The 17,404-nt window shown below is 49.7% G+C and overlaps 4 protein-coding genes across 4 annotated transcripts; 2 read left to right on the top strand and 2 right to left on the bottom strand.

The window, feature by feature from the left end:
* Window positions 1-1,224: 1,224 nt before the first annotated feature.
* Window positions 1,225-2,393, bottom strand: FIESC28_01408 (uncharacterized protein; the record flags this gene model as incomplete). The annotated part of the gene is made up of 5 exons (XM_031155559.1): window positions 1,225-1,230; window positions 1,347-1,544; window positions 1,595-2,151; window positions 2,201-2,315; window positions 2,367-2,393. The coding sequence occupies 5 exons, from the start codon at window positions 2,391-2,393 to the stop codon at window positions 1,225-1,227; spliced, it is 903 nt and encodes a 300-aa protein (XP_031020406.1).
* A 3,201-nt stretch (window positions 2,394-5,594) lies between these two features.
* On the top strand, window positions 5,595-8,463 carry FIESC28_01407 (uncharacterized protein; the record flags this gene model as incomplete). Its single annotated transcript, XM_031155558.1, has 3 exons — window positions 5,595-5,958; window positions 6,015-7,621; window positions 7,675-8,463. The coding sequence occupies 3 exons, from the start codon at window positions 5,595-5,597 to the stop codon at window positions 8,461-8,463; spliced, it is 2,760 nt and encodes a 919-aa protein (XP_031020405.1).
* Window positions 8,464-9,017: 554 nt separating this feature from the next.
* On the bottom strand, window positions 9,018-10,046 carry FIESC28_01406 (uncharacterized protein; the record flags this gene model as incomplete). Its single annotated transcript, XM_031155557.1, has 1 exon — window positions 9,018-10,046. The coding sequence occupies one exon, from the start codon at window positions 10,044-10,046 to the stop codon at window positions 9,018-9,020; it is 1,029 nt and encodes a 342-aa protein (XP_031020404.1).
* Window positions 10,047-12,498: 2,452 nt separating this feature from the next.
* FIESC28_01405 (uncharacterized protein) lies at window positions 12,499-16,749 on the top strand (the record flags this gene model as incomplete). The annotated part of the gene is made up of 4 exons (XM_031155556.1): window positions 12,499-12,975; window positions 13,062-13,157; window positions 13,273-16,077; window positions 16,174-16,749. The coding sequence occupies 4 exons, from the start codon at window positions 12,499-12,501 to the stop codon at window positions 16,747-16,749; spliced, it is 3,954 nt and encodes a 1,317-aa protein (XP_031020403.1).
* Window positions 16,750-17,404: the final 655 nt, after the last annotated feature.

Raw genomic sequence — 17,404 nt, 5'->3', positions numbered from 1 at the left:
GAGGGTGGTGACAACCACGCTTCGCCTGACTTCTTCCGCAAATTGCGCACTCTTACAAAGAAGCACAACATTCTCCTTATTGTGGACGAGGTTCAAACGGGTATTGGTGCTACTGGAAAGTTCTGGGCTCACGAGCACTGGAACCTTGACACCCCTCCTGATATCGTGACCTTCTCCAAGAAGGCCCAGGCTGCCGGTTTCTACTACGGCGACCCTGCCATCCGCCCTAACAAGCCTTACCGTCAGTTCAACACATGGATGGGTGACCCTGCTCGTGCCATTCTTTTCAAGGCTATCGTCGATGAGATCAACAAGAACGATCTTGTCAACCACACCGCCAAGGTGGGTGATAAGCTTTTCAAGGGCCTTGAGAGTCTTAGCAAGAAATACCCTGGCCAGATTGAGAACCTTCGTGGTAAGGGCCAGGGAACATTCATTGCTTTTGACAACCCCAAGCGTGATCAGTTCCTGGCCCAGGCCAAGACTCTGGGTGTGAACATTGGCGGCAGCGGTGCTAACGCCGTCCGTCTACGACCTATGCTTATCTTCCAGCAGAAGCACGCTGATATCCTGCTCGACACCATCGAGAAGATTGTCAAGCAGTAAAAGGGAAGCTAATACGAAAATAAAACTGGGCTAGCTAGGGTACAAAAATGACCATTTCTGGATGACGGAGTTAAGGACCAATTCAAGGGCTTATGTATTTAGCGGAGATTAATAAAATCCAGATATTTCTGATTTTCGTCCGAAAGTCAAGAGTAGACGTGATAAATTGGCTACGTGTTTAGAGTCCGAGGCGAGGCAGTTAGTACAACTAACATAACGGTGTAACTTCAAAGCTCATCCTTTGCCATTTGTTGACTACATCCAGTACCACTTATCTATTGTAACGTCAAGGCATAGCACGAAATCCTATTTCTAACCAAGTATGGAAAGTCGTGGCAGCGCTTACAACGAACAATTGTCACGAATCTCTTAGCTCGATATCATTCACGAATACACAATGGTAGTTTATCATACAAATCTCTTACAGCTATACGTCTTTGAAGTATGTACATGTGTTGGGTGACAGATAGACTATGGCTCTGCAATAGTCTCTCCCCTTAGCTGATCAGTTACTGCAAACCCGTCCAAAATTACATGAAAGACCTCCCCTTGCTTCCGTGCTAGTAGGTCTCCTGTATACTTCTCACTTTTCCGTTTGCGTCGTAGATACCCCTATCTTTAGTGCTGATAGGTTTGTAAGTCGTTTTCTCATACAGAACGACTTCAATTCCGCCCTTCTCTCACTTTCTATCTTGTTGCACTCTTGAAGGAGATCAAGTTTTACGCCGACTTCGGCGTACTTTCTTGTTTCCGTTAGTGATACCATTTCCCTCTCGTCCTTCCTGGTCCGATGATTCCTTCTCGGAAGCATCAGTCTGGTCCTTTGTTTCAGGTAGCTCGACAGAGCGTGGTCGGTCCTGCTCGGTTGGTTCTTTCTTGAGAGAGGTGGGAAATGCTTCACTGTGTGACCCAGGGCAGCTGGGGTCTTGCTCGGGGGGCTGTCTAGATATCAATCACTGATTCGTGTATATAGGAATGTAGGTTTTACCTCGCTCGATGCAGGAAGTCTCTGTTGTTTGACAACATGTCGAGCTTGTTCTTGCATGGCCATAGACATCTGTGGAGTGGGTATTCCCATTCCACCCTGTCGCTCCATATTCGGAATGCGGACAGCAGCCAGCGCAACAGTCGTGATAGTACCTGGATGCAGCTGAGGGGCCGGAGCAATAGGCCGGAAAGACGCCTGTGCATTCTGAAAGACTTGTTGAGGAGGCATGGGGGCAAGGAGTCGAGGGTTGAAAGGCCGCTGGTCAGCATTCCTATTTGCATACGGTGGGCGACCTTTCTTCTTAGGAGGTGGTCCTGGTTGATATTGGTGCTGCTGAGGTTTCAGGGGCATATTCGGTACGCGCTGATTGTTCATCTGGGCAGAAGGTTCTGCAGTAGTTTGCGGCTGTACGTGAGGCCCTTGAGAGCCGGAGGACTGAACGCTGTTGCTGCGTTCACTGCTTGGTTCCTCGCCAGGGGCTTTTCTCTTCAGGTCCGACTCGGACATTTCACTTCTTATATGCATGAGAGCCGCCTGACATTGAGCCACAGTTCGGCCTATGAGATTGTTTAGTTTCGAGATCTGAACTCGTGGTGTTTGACTTACCATTTGGCGGAGCCACGTGAAACCAGTTAGGTGAAATGTTAGAGAGTCCAATAACCTTATACAATGTGTAGTTGTCGATTGGACTTTGCTTGATGAGCTCAATTAAAAGCTGGCGCTGATACATTTTAGCTTATTGATCAAGTCAGGATGTTGCATCATCACATACCTTCTCATATTCGCTGAAAGGCTCCATGTTTCGATATCCCCCACGGGTGGCAGTGTTGAGGCTCTCGATGACAGGTCAATAGCAGAGTAGCTATTTCTGAAAAATTCGGAATATCTTGATATTCGCTAGAAGCTCTCTGCGGTTGCCCAAGCTACAACCTAGGGATAGCCCCAACCGACTGGCTTGGAGATGGCGGGTACGACAAGAGGAAGCGATAGGTTCAAGGTCTCGCAGTACATGTGATAGCAGGTGGGCGAAGAAGCGAAGGTCACTACTTGCGGTCACAAAGGCAACACAGAGGCGAGAATGTCCAGAGTTTCCTGTAATCGTGATGAGAGGTTTTCCGCAAAGTCTTGAGAGTTGGCGATGCCTAAGTGAAGTCAGATGCTGTAACAAATCTCATCAAGTAAGTTGAGGAGGTTATATACCCTTGGCAATGCGATCTTGACCAAGTCTATCCGAAGGCGGAGGAAGACTTGGCCTGTAGTAGTTTTGTGAGTGAAAATAAAGGTATGTTTTGCACAAGAAATTGGATTGCGATGTGAATGTCAAGGAGGCGAGAAGGTCAACCTGAGGATTTTAGTGGCAGTTATAATGCAAGGCAGTGTTCAAGAGCCATCAAATCGGTTGGCTGGGATCGTTAAAATGTATGGTTTGACAGGCATCGGGAGCGTATATGAGATCCGCAGGTACTATGTAGATACCTAAGAGGTAGATAGTTGATAGAATAGTACGGGAGTGGCCGAGAAAAGAATACACAAAGATCCAGGGGAGCAGGTAATTGTGCATGTGCTGTGTTGGGTTGCGTTGCGTAGCACAGCTTGAGTTGATTCCTGAATTCGGAAATTCTCCTTTTTTTGCCCTCCATGTCCCTCTTGCATGTTTGCGCTGATTCGGTCTGATAATTGATACCTTACCTAGGTATGGGTGGGTGGGCGTATGGATGGGATGGATGGGATGCCTCTGAACGTTCAGTTTAAGCTGACTGTGTGTGATTCATTCGACCGAGCTTAGAGGCAGAGGCCTCTAAATGTCTCAGTTCGAGTGGCCCAATTTGTTGCTGTCCTTGTTTCGTTTAATAACCGTAACCCTTTTGGTGCATCACGGGCAATCCTGCAGCTGACTTGACTCGAGATACAGATACTGATACTGATACCGATACCTTCAGACTTGCTGGTCCCATGCTCACAAAACCTCAGCCCATTGAAACGCACCAACATGAATTTATCGGATTTCCATTGGCTTCTCGCCTATGCAAATGCTTGCCTGGTGTCGTATTTGTCCGTCATGGCCAACCAACCAAAGAAAGGCTCAGCCTGGTCCTTTGCTGTGTAATTGCTTGCAGCCGCAGTCGCCAAGCTATTCGCCCTCAGGGTTGGGCAAAGAGCAATCCATGGATGGAAGTGTAACCTGGAGATGTCCAAGGGTAGGAGGCCTAGGCTATGAGCCAATTGGCGACGGGATCATTGTTTCAAGCCGTCATGTTCCATGATTGTCGGTACCGACTTCATTGTTCTTTTCTCTCACTCAGAGAATGATTCGTCACATCATTGGATTTGTCATTTGTTGAAACGAACCCTGTCTGCGGGTTGACTGGTCGTATTTGGGGAACGTAGCACTGGCCAACTGTTCGTCAAAACTGTTCGTCAAGACCTGGGGTACGGACATAGGGCATCAGATAGAGCATCATCAACGTCGGGTCGTTTGTTGAATTGAAAGAGCAGAACGAAGCAGAAAACAATAAAATGCAGAGAAATGAGTGTACATTGCTCCCTTTTTATAAGGGAACCAAGCTCAGCCACGTCGTAGGTTGATCTAAGTTCCCCTAGCAAACAGGCATTAAATGCACTATGAGCTGGCAATATCTGACTGGGTCGACAGCATGCAAGTCAAGTCTTTTATAAGTCGTAATGCAGTATCATATGAATATCATCATCAATTGCATCATAAAGCATATAATTTTTTTTGATCATCAATTCAATTTCATTTTATTTTATTCTACATACTGATACCACAAGAAACATCCATAGGTACCTGGTCAGAGGTAGGCAGCTCCCGTTGGCTCCACTTGCAGAACGACCCAGTGGGGTTTTACAGTACCTACTGTTTTGTACGCCCAGTAATTGGAAGTGTCTTGCTCTTGCCTTATTCATAATAGGCACATAACATGAGGGTAGCTCCTCACTTTTGAATTCTGTTCGTATCAACTACATCTCGCTACCTACTATCCATACCTTAGGGATCCATGAATAGACTGTCATCGAGTATTCAGTCCACAACAAACCTTTTGCTATCCAAAAGTAGCCAACACCACCGTCATCGTCCATCCTCAACCAATACTCACTCGACTGGCAACTCACATTGTTGGCTGCCCAGGAGCTAGATTGGAACTACCAGGAGCTGCTGAAGCGCATACTGAATTTTGAGAGAAAAGGACATTCAAAACTGCAGGGTGTAGACAGGAGGCGTCTGTCGGATCAGATTCTGAATCAGAGTCTGGCCCAGAATTAGAAAGTCGCTGATACTAATTGGAAGTGTATATTTTTTATACTGGCATCCATAGCTAGCAGCTGTCGCAGCATGGCATGGCTTACCATCATGGCGCGCAAATGACAATACTACAGGCCTACCTCTACCTCGGTCGGGCCTATTTCGTCGGAAACTCGGGGCCATAAAATTCCGACCAGACATGCTATTACCTATAGTGCCTATTTGCTCTACCTTTGACCAGGCCGTCAAGAGCGCTCTCGACTCGAATTGGCTTCGTCCCTCGCATCCTATTGTCCGTCCTCTTTGTAATCGTCGATGCACGGTCTTGATGAGCCCTGACTCCTTTGTCTTGCCCTGTCGCTTTTCCTCGTGACCGCAAAATATTACCCCGGATCCGGTCTGTGTCGAGTCGCCTCTCCACGTTCTGTCTACATACATACCTTCTAGGTTGTCTTGCCTTGCCTCGCCTCGCTTCCCGTCGACTTTCTGCTTGCTTTATCCCCCCAAACCTAACTGACTGCTTGCGCGAAGCGTATGCCCACTCCACTACATTAAAGCTCCACTCATCTCGTTGTCCTAAGACGAGTCATCCCTCGCGTTTACCTTGACTCTGCAAACACGCCTCTTTTTGCTTCGCGACAGTGCCTTGGACAAATCTTGAGACCGCGCTCCAAACTCGGCCTTTTGGCTATTGCTTCTGATGTACTAATGGAGGATGACGAGTATACCACCAGCAAAATGGAGGAAATCAAGCTTGAGGAGGGCGCAAACGACGCGCAGGTGAAGCAGGAGGCCAACACTCCCATGAGCGTCACGAATGGTGACCACGAAAGCTCTCGATCGCCGACCGCCTCTCAGGACGGCGTCAAGTCGCGCAGCGAAAGCGCAGATACCCCGAGTTCAAACAGACCCTCAAAGCTCTCCCGAAAGGCTTCCCAAAAATTAGCCGCCAGTCGCGAACCCGTGCTTTTCGACCACCTCCCCGATATGACCACAGAGTCATGCAAATTCTTCCAACGCATCCCCGACTGCCTCTACGGCTCAAAGCACCTTGGATCTACAGATAACGACGCCTTGGACTGCGAGTGTCGGGAAGAATGGCGTATGTGACCTCCTAGTAAACCTTGCGGCTTTGTGCCAGGCTAACTTTTTCTGCAGACGATGGCAAGAACCTTGCTTGTGGCGAAGATTCAGATTGCATCAACCGGGCGACAAAAATGGAGTGTAGCGCCGAGGCAGGAAACTGCGCAGGAGGCTGCCAGAACCAGCGATTTCAGCGCAAGCAGTACGCCAATGTGTCAGTCATCAAAACCGAAAAGAAGGGTTTTGGCCTACGCGCCGATTCGGATCTACAACCCAATGACTTTGTTTTTGAATACATTGGTGAGGTCATTAACGAACCTACATTTCGACGCCGCATGATTCAGTACGATGAAGAGGGGATCAAGCACTTCTACTTCATGTCCCTGAACAAGAGCGAATTTGTGGACGCAACGAAAAAGGGCAACTATGGTCGCTTTTGCAATCACTCGTGCAACCCTAATTGTTATGTTGACAAATGGGTGGTTGGCGACAAACTTCGGATGGGCATATTTGCCTCGCGCAAGATCCAATCCGGAGAGGAGTTGGTGTTCAATTACAATGTTGACCGATATGGTGCCGACCCTCAACCCTGCTACTGCGGGGAACCCAATTGTGTGGGTTTCATTGGAGGCAAGACACAAACTGAGCGAGCAACCAAGCTGCCTGCAGCCACAGTTGAGGCGCTGGGTATCGACGGAGGCGATGGCTGGGATACTTCGGTTGCCAAGAAACCCCGGAAGAAGAAGCCTGACGAGGACGATGAGGAATATGTCAACAGTATACGACCACGCAGTCTCAACGAGGATGATGCGAGAAAGGTCATGGCCGCGCTTATGCAGTGCAAGGAGAAATGGATTGCAGTCAAGCTTCTGGAACGTATCCTGCGGTGCGACGAAGAACGCGTCATTCACTGCGTTATGCGGATGCATGCTTATCAAATTCTGAAAACGACCCTCAATACTTTTATCGACGACCACAACGTTGTCCTTCAGGTGTTGGATATTCTTGACAAGTTCCCTCGATTAACGAGGAACAAGGTGCAGGACTCCAAGATTGAGACGACAATCGAAGGGTTGACGCAATCCGAGCACGAAGACGTGGCATCAAAATCCAAGCATCTGCTCGACGAATGGAGCAAACTTGAGGTAGCTTACCGAATCCGGCGGCGCAAGTTTGACCCAAACGCGCCGGCTGCAAACTCTTTCGAGGAACGTCGTGGAGCAGGTCGAGAAGAAGAGACGGCACCATCTACTTCCAAGACCGCATCGCCAACACCCATTGACGCACCCAAGGGTCCTCGGAACAGCATGCCTCAAAGGAATAATGCCTTCTTCCAGAATGGTGGACGCCCTCGCAGACCTCCATTCAACGCTTCACTTCCTCAGGGGTGGTTTACCGCAAAGGACGCTGCAGGCAACACTTACTTCTATACCAAGCAGGGTGCTACCACCTGGCAGAGGCCTACACAGCCCGCAACAGACCCAGCTGCGAAGACACCCTCTAAGGCTATGAAGGAGCAATTGGCGATTCAAAGTATTATCAACCAAGTTACTGAGAAAGGGACGCCAAAGCACACTTCTGCGTCAACTCCGAAGGCGGCCGAAACGCCCCCTAAGGAGGTGAAACAGGAGAAATGGCGGTCTATACCAGTTGACAAACGGATGAAGATTTATGAGAATACTGTAAGTCCCTCTCTGACAGTTATACCATATGCACTTTGCTAACGAAATATCAGCTATTTCCCCATATCAAACACGTCCTCGACAAATTCCATCACAAACTTCCTAAGGAGGAGCTGAAACGCTTTGGTAAAGATATAGCTAAGAAGCTAGTCGCGTCCGACTTCAAGAACAACAGAGTCGAAGACCCCAGTGCACCACTTGGTGACAAGCAGGTCAAAAAGATCAAGCAATATGTCAAAGACTTTTTGGACCGTGCTGTCAGAAAATATGGAGAGCATAAACGGAAGGCAGATGAAGGCGCGGATGCCCAGATGAAGGATGACCAGGGACCCAGCACTGCAGGTAGCAGGGCTGGCTCTGCCGTCGATGTATCGGAGGGCGCGTCTCTAGCTAAGGTCGACGGCACATCGGCAGATGGAATAGACGTTATCGTAGGATCAGACAGGGAGGGCAGCGGTTCTCTGGGAAGCCCTGATCGTAAGCGAAAGAGGGATACAGAAGCGGGTGGTTCACCATCCATTACTTCAACGGATGGGCCGAATATGAAGAGGCTAAGAGAGGACGAGTTGGAAGCGCCTAGTCCGCCACCTCCTCCGCCACCTCCTCCGCAGTCGTCTATGGATGGTGTTGTTACTGCCGAACAGGAAGCTCTTCGTGAGCAGGAAGAGGCACTAATGAGGGAAAACGAGGAGGCACAGAGGCTTGAGGACGAGGCTCATCATACAAAGGACTTGGAGGATGCCACCAAGAATGCTGAGAAGGATATACTGGGAGCGTCTAACGAGATATCTCGGCTTAATCACCAAGGTCGAGGACCTGGCTCGCAGGAGACGCCGGCGTAAGGGACAAGCGGAGTGTGCGGGGTTACAAACAGAGAGTCGCTTAATCCCCCAGAATTGCAGTCTACGGTTAGGAGCACTAATGGAGCTGGCTGGGTTATAATCATATTTGCATTTTGGGAGTTCAAGGGCCGATACCAGGCGCATTGTATCATTTCTTATATAAACGGGCCATTTGGACCTTGTCTCAACAGGGTAGATTGGTCCCCAGGGGGCGCTCGGCAACACCATACCAGCCGGGGTTTGCTTCATGGAAGTGTTTTCTACTGAAGGCGTCACGGTGTTAAGGGTCCATCTTGATCTAGGGTTTCGAAACCACCCTGTTCTGGTGAGGGTCAGCCACCTTTCTACGACGATTATATGGAGTTTGGGGAGGAAGGGTTTTTTGCATTGATGTGGCAGAAGACGACATGGAGCAGATACCCCTGGTCAAGTATAGATCCATTTTTAGTCAATTATGAAGACATAAATCGAACTGCTATGTTTGTCTAAAATTATCCGGTATATAACACCATACGCCAATAATGCTTTTTCTTTACTCATCCGTTAATGTTATCTCAGTCTTCATCGTCAGATGAATCGTCGCCCTTGCGTCTCTTCTTCCCCACCACTGGGACGATGTCCTCCTTTCTCTTGAATACAAAACTTCTTGATGCCCTTTCCTCACCTTTCCATCCGCTCTCACTGACCTCGCCCTTGGCATTCCTCACGACACCAAGCGTCCGCGCATGCTTGTAACCGGGATATGCACGAGCCTGGAAACGGAAGCTGCGCTCAACTTGCAAACCAGCATGGCGGGCCAGATCACGCACGTTCCAGAGGGTGTAGGGCTCCCCTTCGAAGAGCGTGATGATGATAGCTGCACCAGGAGCTAGTGCGGGAATGGCTCGTTCAAAGAAGGAGACGAGGAGGGATTGATTGTGGCGGACCTGGCGGTTTACGTCTGTGGACTTGCCGCCGACGTGGGGGAAGTTGAAGATGATGCGGTCGAAGCGCGTACGGGTGAGGGAGTTTGGGAGCTTTGTAGCATCTATATTATATAGGAGTTTGTTGTTGGGAGGCAGATTTCGCTTGGGTCTGGGTGGTGCGTCTGGATCGTCTGAGTCGTAGAAATCCTCTTCCTCGTAGTCGCTTTCACCATTGGAGTCGTTGTTCTCTTCATGGTTATCCTCATTACTTTCGCCGGCTTCTGTTTCCTTTGATGATGATTCTTTGTCTTCCCTGCCAGCATTGTCGGACTTGTGGGCATCACCGCGAATCACAGCAATGTTGTCTTCAACATGGGGATACTTGGCTAGCAGTTCGTTGACATCCTTTTCCAGAACAGTCGCAGTGACATTTGCGCAGCCGTGATGTCGAATTATAGATGATGCGAAACTCAAATCACCTTCCCCAATGAGGAGTATACGGTGGTGAGGCTCAAATGGTATCGTAGGCGTTTCATCGATCTGTCGCTGCTGCTTGCCTTTACCCTTCTTCGCGGGGCCATTTAGGGGCTTCTTCTGGTCTGGTTTGTTCTGCTGAACATGCTTTTTAGAATGTGCGCTCGGTGCATTCTTATGCGTCAGCTTCCGTCTCTTGGCCATGGCGATCTGGGTAATGAGGCTCTGTTGCGACGTGATGATGAGCTGAGCTGAGCTGGGCTGCACGTGGTTAGCATCTCACTTTTTTTTCCTTCCTCCCCTTGCCTATCGAGGAACGGTCACTGTCGCATCGCTACTCTAATCTGTGGAGATGGTTTGATTGGCTGAGAGTGCAGCGGGACCGTTTAGTTTAGTTCCCGGAAGCTTCCATAGCATGGGCTGGGCTTCTGACCCAGTGTAAGGCGAGTTGAGTGAATGCGGGGCTAACTTTGGCTGGGTCGTGCTGTTAGTGGTCTAGGGTGAGAGATGATGATGAGATGAGATTTTAAGCATCGGACAGAGAAGGGTTTTCTTTGATGTTACATAGTACTAAAAAAATTAAAAAAAAGAAGATACGTGACCGGATGCCCTCAGTAAGCATCTTTTTGTCTTACGGGATTCAATCATATCTTTGAATACAACACTGTTCTGAATCATGCTGGGAAGACAAGTGTTTCTCATTTTGACAAGTTCAAACACAAGAGGTACCCGCCTCGCAGCAACCTGAAGCCACTCACAGTGGACCACCTATCATTTCTATTCCGAGCACTCTTATGGGTTATTCAGAAACAGCATACGTTATTTAAGACGGTGAACTACCAGTGATGACGCAAGTGAGTCCAGAGTTAAGACCGACACTAGGTTCAGCTGGAATTCTCCAGACAGTGACAAGTAGTGACATCAAAAAAAGACCTCAGAAGATACTAGGTAGATACCCGAGTAAAGGTTACGGCGTGAATAAAACATTACCGCTCATTATCCGAAACTCCGAAGACCGTGGCACAAGTGGTGGAGTGTTCGTCCTGGCAGGTACCGGGGTAACAGAAACAAATTAATCCAGACAATTTACAACAGCTTAGACCAATAGTTGGGCTATTTTATTTTAGTATCCTAAGCCTTGGAGGATGATTCTTTTGTTACCCATTAGACAGGGCAAGAAAAGTGAGGCTCCATAACCAGATTACGGGATGAACAGCTGTTACAAACATACCTAGGGTCGTCTAAGTACTAACCTACCTATGGATATTAGCCCGTGCAGCAATGCATACCACATCATAAAGATCAAGTACGACTGTTGCAAATGGAGTAGAGCAGACAAGAGCGGATTCAGTGATCCCGATCTCGTGCGAGCGAAGGAATTTCTCTTGAATATTGTTCCTGACCGCACCTTAGTCGGGCAGTGTCGTTTTTTTGCATTGTCCCATCTGTTTTAATTCGAAAACGTTCAATTATCACCAGTTTCAAGGATTTCAATAGAGAGAGATTCTTACACTAAGTCATAAGTAATCTAGACTCCTTCATGCAATATAGCTACCTATTGTTCACTCTACGTTCTTGTTCAGTGATGTATTAATGCTAACTTAGTAGATCTAAACAGAATCCGGAGTACAGAGTAATTGTACCTCCTTGCAGAATGCAAGAGCATCGACAGGGGTCACGGAGCTGCGGCGAACGGAAAATCAAGGGTACCGGACCAATCAATCGACCAGAAACTGTCTTGACAAAGCCCGAAACGGCTTAGACTACCAAAAAGCTGGGCGTGGCTGGTGGACAATCCCGGTGATCAGGGGTGTATAATCTCTAGGCGATTCAGCCTACTCTACAGTGGACAACAGTTAACTGCAGTGCACTTACAGCGACAAACAGATTTGCCCCCACTTCTATTGACTCGTCTGGCACATTTCATTCACCCATTTGGGTCATGCTGCTGGGACCGGTATTATTGGAAAAAAAGGGACTCAAGCGCTTCTCCGTCTCATTCATTACATTAGAACCTCCTTCATATTCACGACTTCAACTACTTGCCACGCCTACTGATCACTGCGAATTGTCGTAATCGACGTGATCCGAAGCTTGTCTAATTGGTAGATTAGTCAATTTTTTTCTGCTGCTGTTCCGTTTAGGCGCTGCTGCGTTGCAAGTTGCGGCCACTGTCAGAGCAAAAACTTCTGATCCATTTCAAACTATACGTACCTCACACCTCTTTCTCAGATCCGGATTGACCTCAGATTCCTTCAACCATCAACCATCAACCCGTAATCATCTTCCCCTTCCTGCTACCAGACCGCGCCCAGCCTTTATTCCTCCACCCCTTCAGCCTGCTTAGCACCGTCTTTGCTCTTTGTTGCCCGCGTTTCTGCTAGGAACAAGGTCTCTCATCGCGCCAAAACACACGTACAGCGTCTGCGCTTCTCTTTCATTACCCTGTCTTTTAGGTAGGTACCTTACTCCCCCTGTCACTGGCGCGTGGCACATTCTCACCTCTTAACGTACAGGAAAAAGTTGGTACCCGGCCCGCTACTTTGCTTTACTTCACTTTACTTCACTCTGCTCTACTTCTCTACTTGACCACTCAACAACCTCGCACATCCACTTTTCATCCTCACCTCCAGCTACATGATCCATCGTGTCCGTCATGGCTGAGAATGAGTCTCCCGCAAGGGAACCTTCCACTCGTGGCCGTGGCCGCGGCGGAAGAGGTCGTGGCGGTCGAGGTCGAGGTGGTGGTAGAGGTGGCTCTACTGCTGCAGTATCCAAGGCGGCTACTGCAAAGACTGGCCGTGGTGGCTCACGAAGAGGCCGAGCAAAGAACTTCGCCGATTCGCGTGTTCAAGCTGCTTATGAACGACAACGGCATCTCAAAGCCAATTATCAGGCTGTTGCTCACGCGCTCAAGCCTGCTCTGCAAGAGCTTGCTGATCGCACCATTGAGGATGCTTTACATAACCCAGACAAGCATAAACATGCCCAAGAGTTTATACCTGTCATGCAAGAGCTTCAAGACAACCTCGATGCCAAAATAGCCGAGTATAAACGACGCTTCGACAGAGACATGGAGCTTGCTGAGCATTTGCGTAACGCTGATGATTATGTTGCCCACCAAGAGTACCAGGTATGCTGCTTTCTCTGACGTGACGTTATCACGTTCCCAAAATTCCTTATGAGGCTCTTGGCAGTTACTGACGAACGCCCCTGCAGAATGGTCTTGCAGAAGTCACAGAGCAATTCTACGAAGGACAAGAGAACCGCGCTCGCATTCTCAACTCTTTGTATGACAAGGATCTTCCTGTCGATGTAAGTCAGAAAATTTTCACCCTTTGCATCCTGCGCTATTACACCATATGCACTCCCCATCTCATAATCTACCTGTTGCGGTAATTGGTATGCACTGCTCACACGCTCAACTCAGGTTGTCGATGATCAGTACGAATACAAGGTCATCAGCGACGAACATTTTGACGAAGAATTTGGAATTTATGAGTGCAAGTTGGATGGCGTCTTGGTTCCCTATCCTTCTCGGGTTCCAGGCACTGCCATGTGGCAAAAGGGACGTGATAATGAAGTGGCTGCTACCGCTGCTGTCACTGCCGCTGCTACTACTACTGCCGCTGGTCCAGCCAAAAGCACCCGTGGCCGAGGCCGGGGTGCCAACAAACGCAGAGCACAAGAGCAACCTGAGGGTCAACCTACTCCCAAGAAGAACACCAGAAGTAATCCTGATGATGCCCTCGTATCTCCATCACTTGCTGCTCCTGCCCCAGCTCCCGCCAAAGGTCTTCTCGCTAGTGCTGCGGAAGTCGAGGCAACGCCCGAGGGCACGCCAGCTGAGTCAGACTCAACCCCAGCATCACCAGAACCACCCGCTTTCGCCAACGGTATTGCACCGGCTGCTGCTGCTCGAGTTCACAATCTCAGATTGCCTGCTCGTGAGAAGAGCCCACCATTGCCAAAGAACATGGGTGAGCCAGACGAGTACGGCTTTCGAATGTTCAACCAGAAGCCGTCGATGCGAGAGAAGGGCATTAGCAGTCGCCTTTTCGTTCCTCGACCATTTGAGTTCGAGAAATGGGAGATTGGCTTCAGAGACTCGACCAATGACTCCAGCAAAGGCCATACTCGCGCCAAGCGTGGCAAATATCTCGACAATCCTGACAGCCACGGAGTATACATAGATATGTGGTGTAACGGCTACGACTTTTCAACCACAACGCCTTCGGACTTTGACAAAGAAATCGTGAGGCGTTTTGGGGTGCACCCTAAGTTTGGTATCATACTGAGAGACGCCCCCGTCCCTGAAGTCGAAAAGACTCCTCATGTCATGCCAGGAAAGCCAGTGGTCTATATCGCGAACCCTTCAGGTCGAATTTCGCATGCATCTCGTTCGTTCTTGAAGACGACCAACCACCGCCGCCTAGAAGACAGCCCGTATCGCGCCAAGATTGGGGCGTCCGTGAGACGGTTCTGCAAGCTTGAAGACGTCAACCCCGACGAAATCAACATTTCTGAATATGTTCGATCCGAAGAGGAGCTACGAAGCATGTCTTTAGGCACTGCTGTCAAGGAACTCGAAGCCAGACCTGTTGTTAGCCGGGCACCATCCGAGTCAGAGGAGCCAGAGGTTGAAGACCAAGTGACTGAAACAGAGGATATGACTGCTCCTCAACCTGAAGTTGGATTTACCGGTCTTTCAGTCCTCGCACTTGCTGGCGCCTTCCTTGAAGTTGAAGAGCAAAAAAGCGCGCCGGCATCTGCACCTGCGCCAGCACCCAAGCATGCTCGCTATGATGCCATTCGTGACGTCTTCACAGATTCAAAGCCTACGCCAACCCCAAAACCAGACAACAAGCCTAGTGCTGGACTCGATATCCTGGCTGCCCTGAGTGACGTCGCGGGTACCTCGAATGAGTCTGTCTCTACTCAAGAGGCTGTTCCAGTTTATGGCATCGCAGGAGCCGAGTACGCGATGGGCTATGAGCCAGCACCTGTAGCTGAAGCTCCTGCTATCATGGAGGCCATTAGTGTTCAAGAACAACCCGTCTACCGTGATGGTGTGACAAACGGTATGGGCCCTGCTTCCCATGGAATGCAGGAACATGATCATCGAGGCTCGATCGCTCGAACCACTGAACTTCCACCCGTTACTCCAAGTCAGGCTCCCATTGACCCTCGATTCAGTTCTACCCTCGTTGAGGTTCCTCAAGGCTACATGCACCAGCCTCACGCCCAGCTGCCAATGCAACCAAGCGGCTCAGTGCATGGTCATCCCGGGGAGGCCATGCCATACCCACCCATCCATGACCACAGTGTGCCACAGCATCCGTCAGTACGACATTCTGATTACCCTCCCCCCCCTCCCTCTCAGGGTCCTCCGGCTCAGGAGCAGGGGGCATATCTGTCACATAACAGCTACCCGAACCCAGATCACCGTGATGCTCATATGGCCTCCGGCCGCCCTATCGATCCAGGTTACTCCCCTCGTCGATTGAGCTATGCCACCGACGCCCCTAGCTACTCCCGCCAATACTGGTCGCAACCTCCGCCGCCTCCGGGCCCTGCGACTGCTCCTCCCGCCCCTCCGGGACCTGCCACTGGTTCAGTGTCGTCTCACTACTCATCTCCAGCTCCGCCTCCAGCCCGAATCCCATTTTCTCACAATGGAAGCACCGAGCCTTTACCTCCCCTGCGCCCATCCAGGGGACGCAACCAATCCCTTCAAGACGAGGCACTTCTAGAACCTAGTCTACGTTCTTCTGGTCCTTACTGTCTCCCTGGCCCTCCTCGCAGTTACCACCGAGGAGGCTATCCTGGCCCCGAGCCACACGGGCAACCACCACTGCAGCCCATCGCGACGGATCGAATCCTGCCAAACCCGCAGACTGCCGGGCAAGGTTTCATGACCTCGCCTCATCAAGGCTACGCACATCAAGTACTATCTCCAACGTATGCGAACCCCCCTCCTATGCCTCCACACATGGCTCAAAGCCCCCAAGAAAACCATCAGGGTCTGCCCAATTCGGTTCACCGTCATCGGTCTACCCCTTCAGGGTCGTCTGACGCCGGTAACAAGTACCGCAAGCTTCAACCCGCCCCCGTACCCGCGCACCGAGCGTGGCCGAATAAGCCCGAACTCAAGACCATTCCGTACGACCATAAAGAGACCGGGTCCGCCGCCGCACTTCCTAGTTCTGGGCCAACCCAAATCAGAGGATGGAGTGTAAACCAACCACGCAAACGAGGCAGCAAGGAGAAAGGAGAGCCTGGCCAAGATCGAGAAGACTCGCGATAGAATGGTGATAATTCTTTGTCACAGGCAGATGAGCAACCCGGACCGAGTAAGCCTTTCAAGTCCGTTCGATTTGCCGAGCCCCTCGTTGGTGTTCCGGCTACTAGCCAGAGATCCAACAAGCGAAAGCGTCGTCAGTCGCAAACAAGAGAGGGTGCCGCGGAGATTGAGCCTACTGAAGAGGCACCCACAAAGAAGGATAATGCTGCGTTGGTCTCCAATCCCAACGACAGCCCACCTAAACGACATCTACGTCCGAGAAAGCCTAAACCCGCTCAGGCCCAACCAGCGGCATCAACCGTCGAGCCATCAAGGAAGAAGACAAGAACAGCCGCAACGCGAAAGCCCAACACCACTGGATCTTCCAAGGCGACATCAAAGAAGACAGTTAAGAAGACAGTTGACAAGAGCGTCCAACCTAGCTCATCCAAGAGAACGAGCGCCCGAGCCACAGGCAATGCTATAGATTCCAAGACTACGAGCGGCAAGACCTCGAAGGATCAGGAGCCTTCAGTTAAGGATGAATCGTCTGATGATGTTCAAATTATCAAGAGCCAGCGAGCGGTCATAACCATTGAGAGCAGTGACGAAAGCTCACAATAAAAAATATTCTGCCTGGGAAAAACAGCAACATCATCACCACCACCACCACCATCATCATCATCATCATCATCATCATCAATGGCGATGTTGTTCTTGCGCAATCCCTCCTTAAGCAACCGCAGCGCAGTTGCCACGATACCCAAAAATCATATACCCAAAAATCGGTTTGACCGTATACTTAATTGTTATCCATTCTGAGGACATAGATTCCACTTTATTTGCATCGACGGCGTTAGGCAAGCATGTCCGTGGACATGCAACGCTGCATTTCGATATATCTCGCTTTGATCGATGTAACCAGCACTGCTTTTCTTGGACCACTTTGGCTTTCTACTTGCTTTACCATGAGGGTGCGCGCTAGACGAAAGAAATGGACACGTCAATGAAGAACCTTCAATCTGCACTCGAGGAGCCAACAGTGTACACATCATTGGAGGTGAATACCCAGGCGATCGAAATCATGAACATTTTGCTTTTCTTTTTGGAAGGATAAGGAAAGGTACGAAAAGATATCAGCCAGGATACGTGGATGTGCCACATATATATATCAGGCCGACAAAGATTATGAAGCAAAATAAACATGAATAATGATTTGCAGCACCCGACGTAAAACCTGGTGACATCTTCGTTGAACTTAATGTATGTGTGTGATGTT

The sequence above is a fragment of the Fusarium coffeatum genome (assembly GCF_003316985.1).
Source record: "Fusarium coffeatum strain FIESC_28 chromosome Unknown BRIP53273_contig_35, whole genome shotgun sequence".
NCBI classification, from domain to species: Eukaryota; Fungi; Ascomycota; class Sordariomycetes; order Hypocreales; family Nectriaceae; genus Fusarium; species Fusarium coffeatum.
This window is presented reverse-complemented; position numbering and strand designations above follow the sequence as displayed.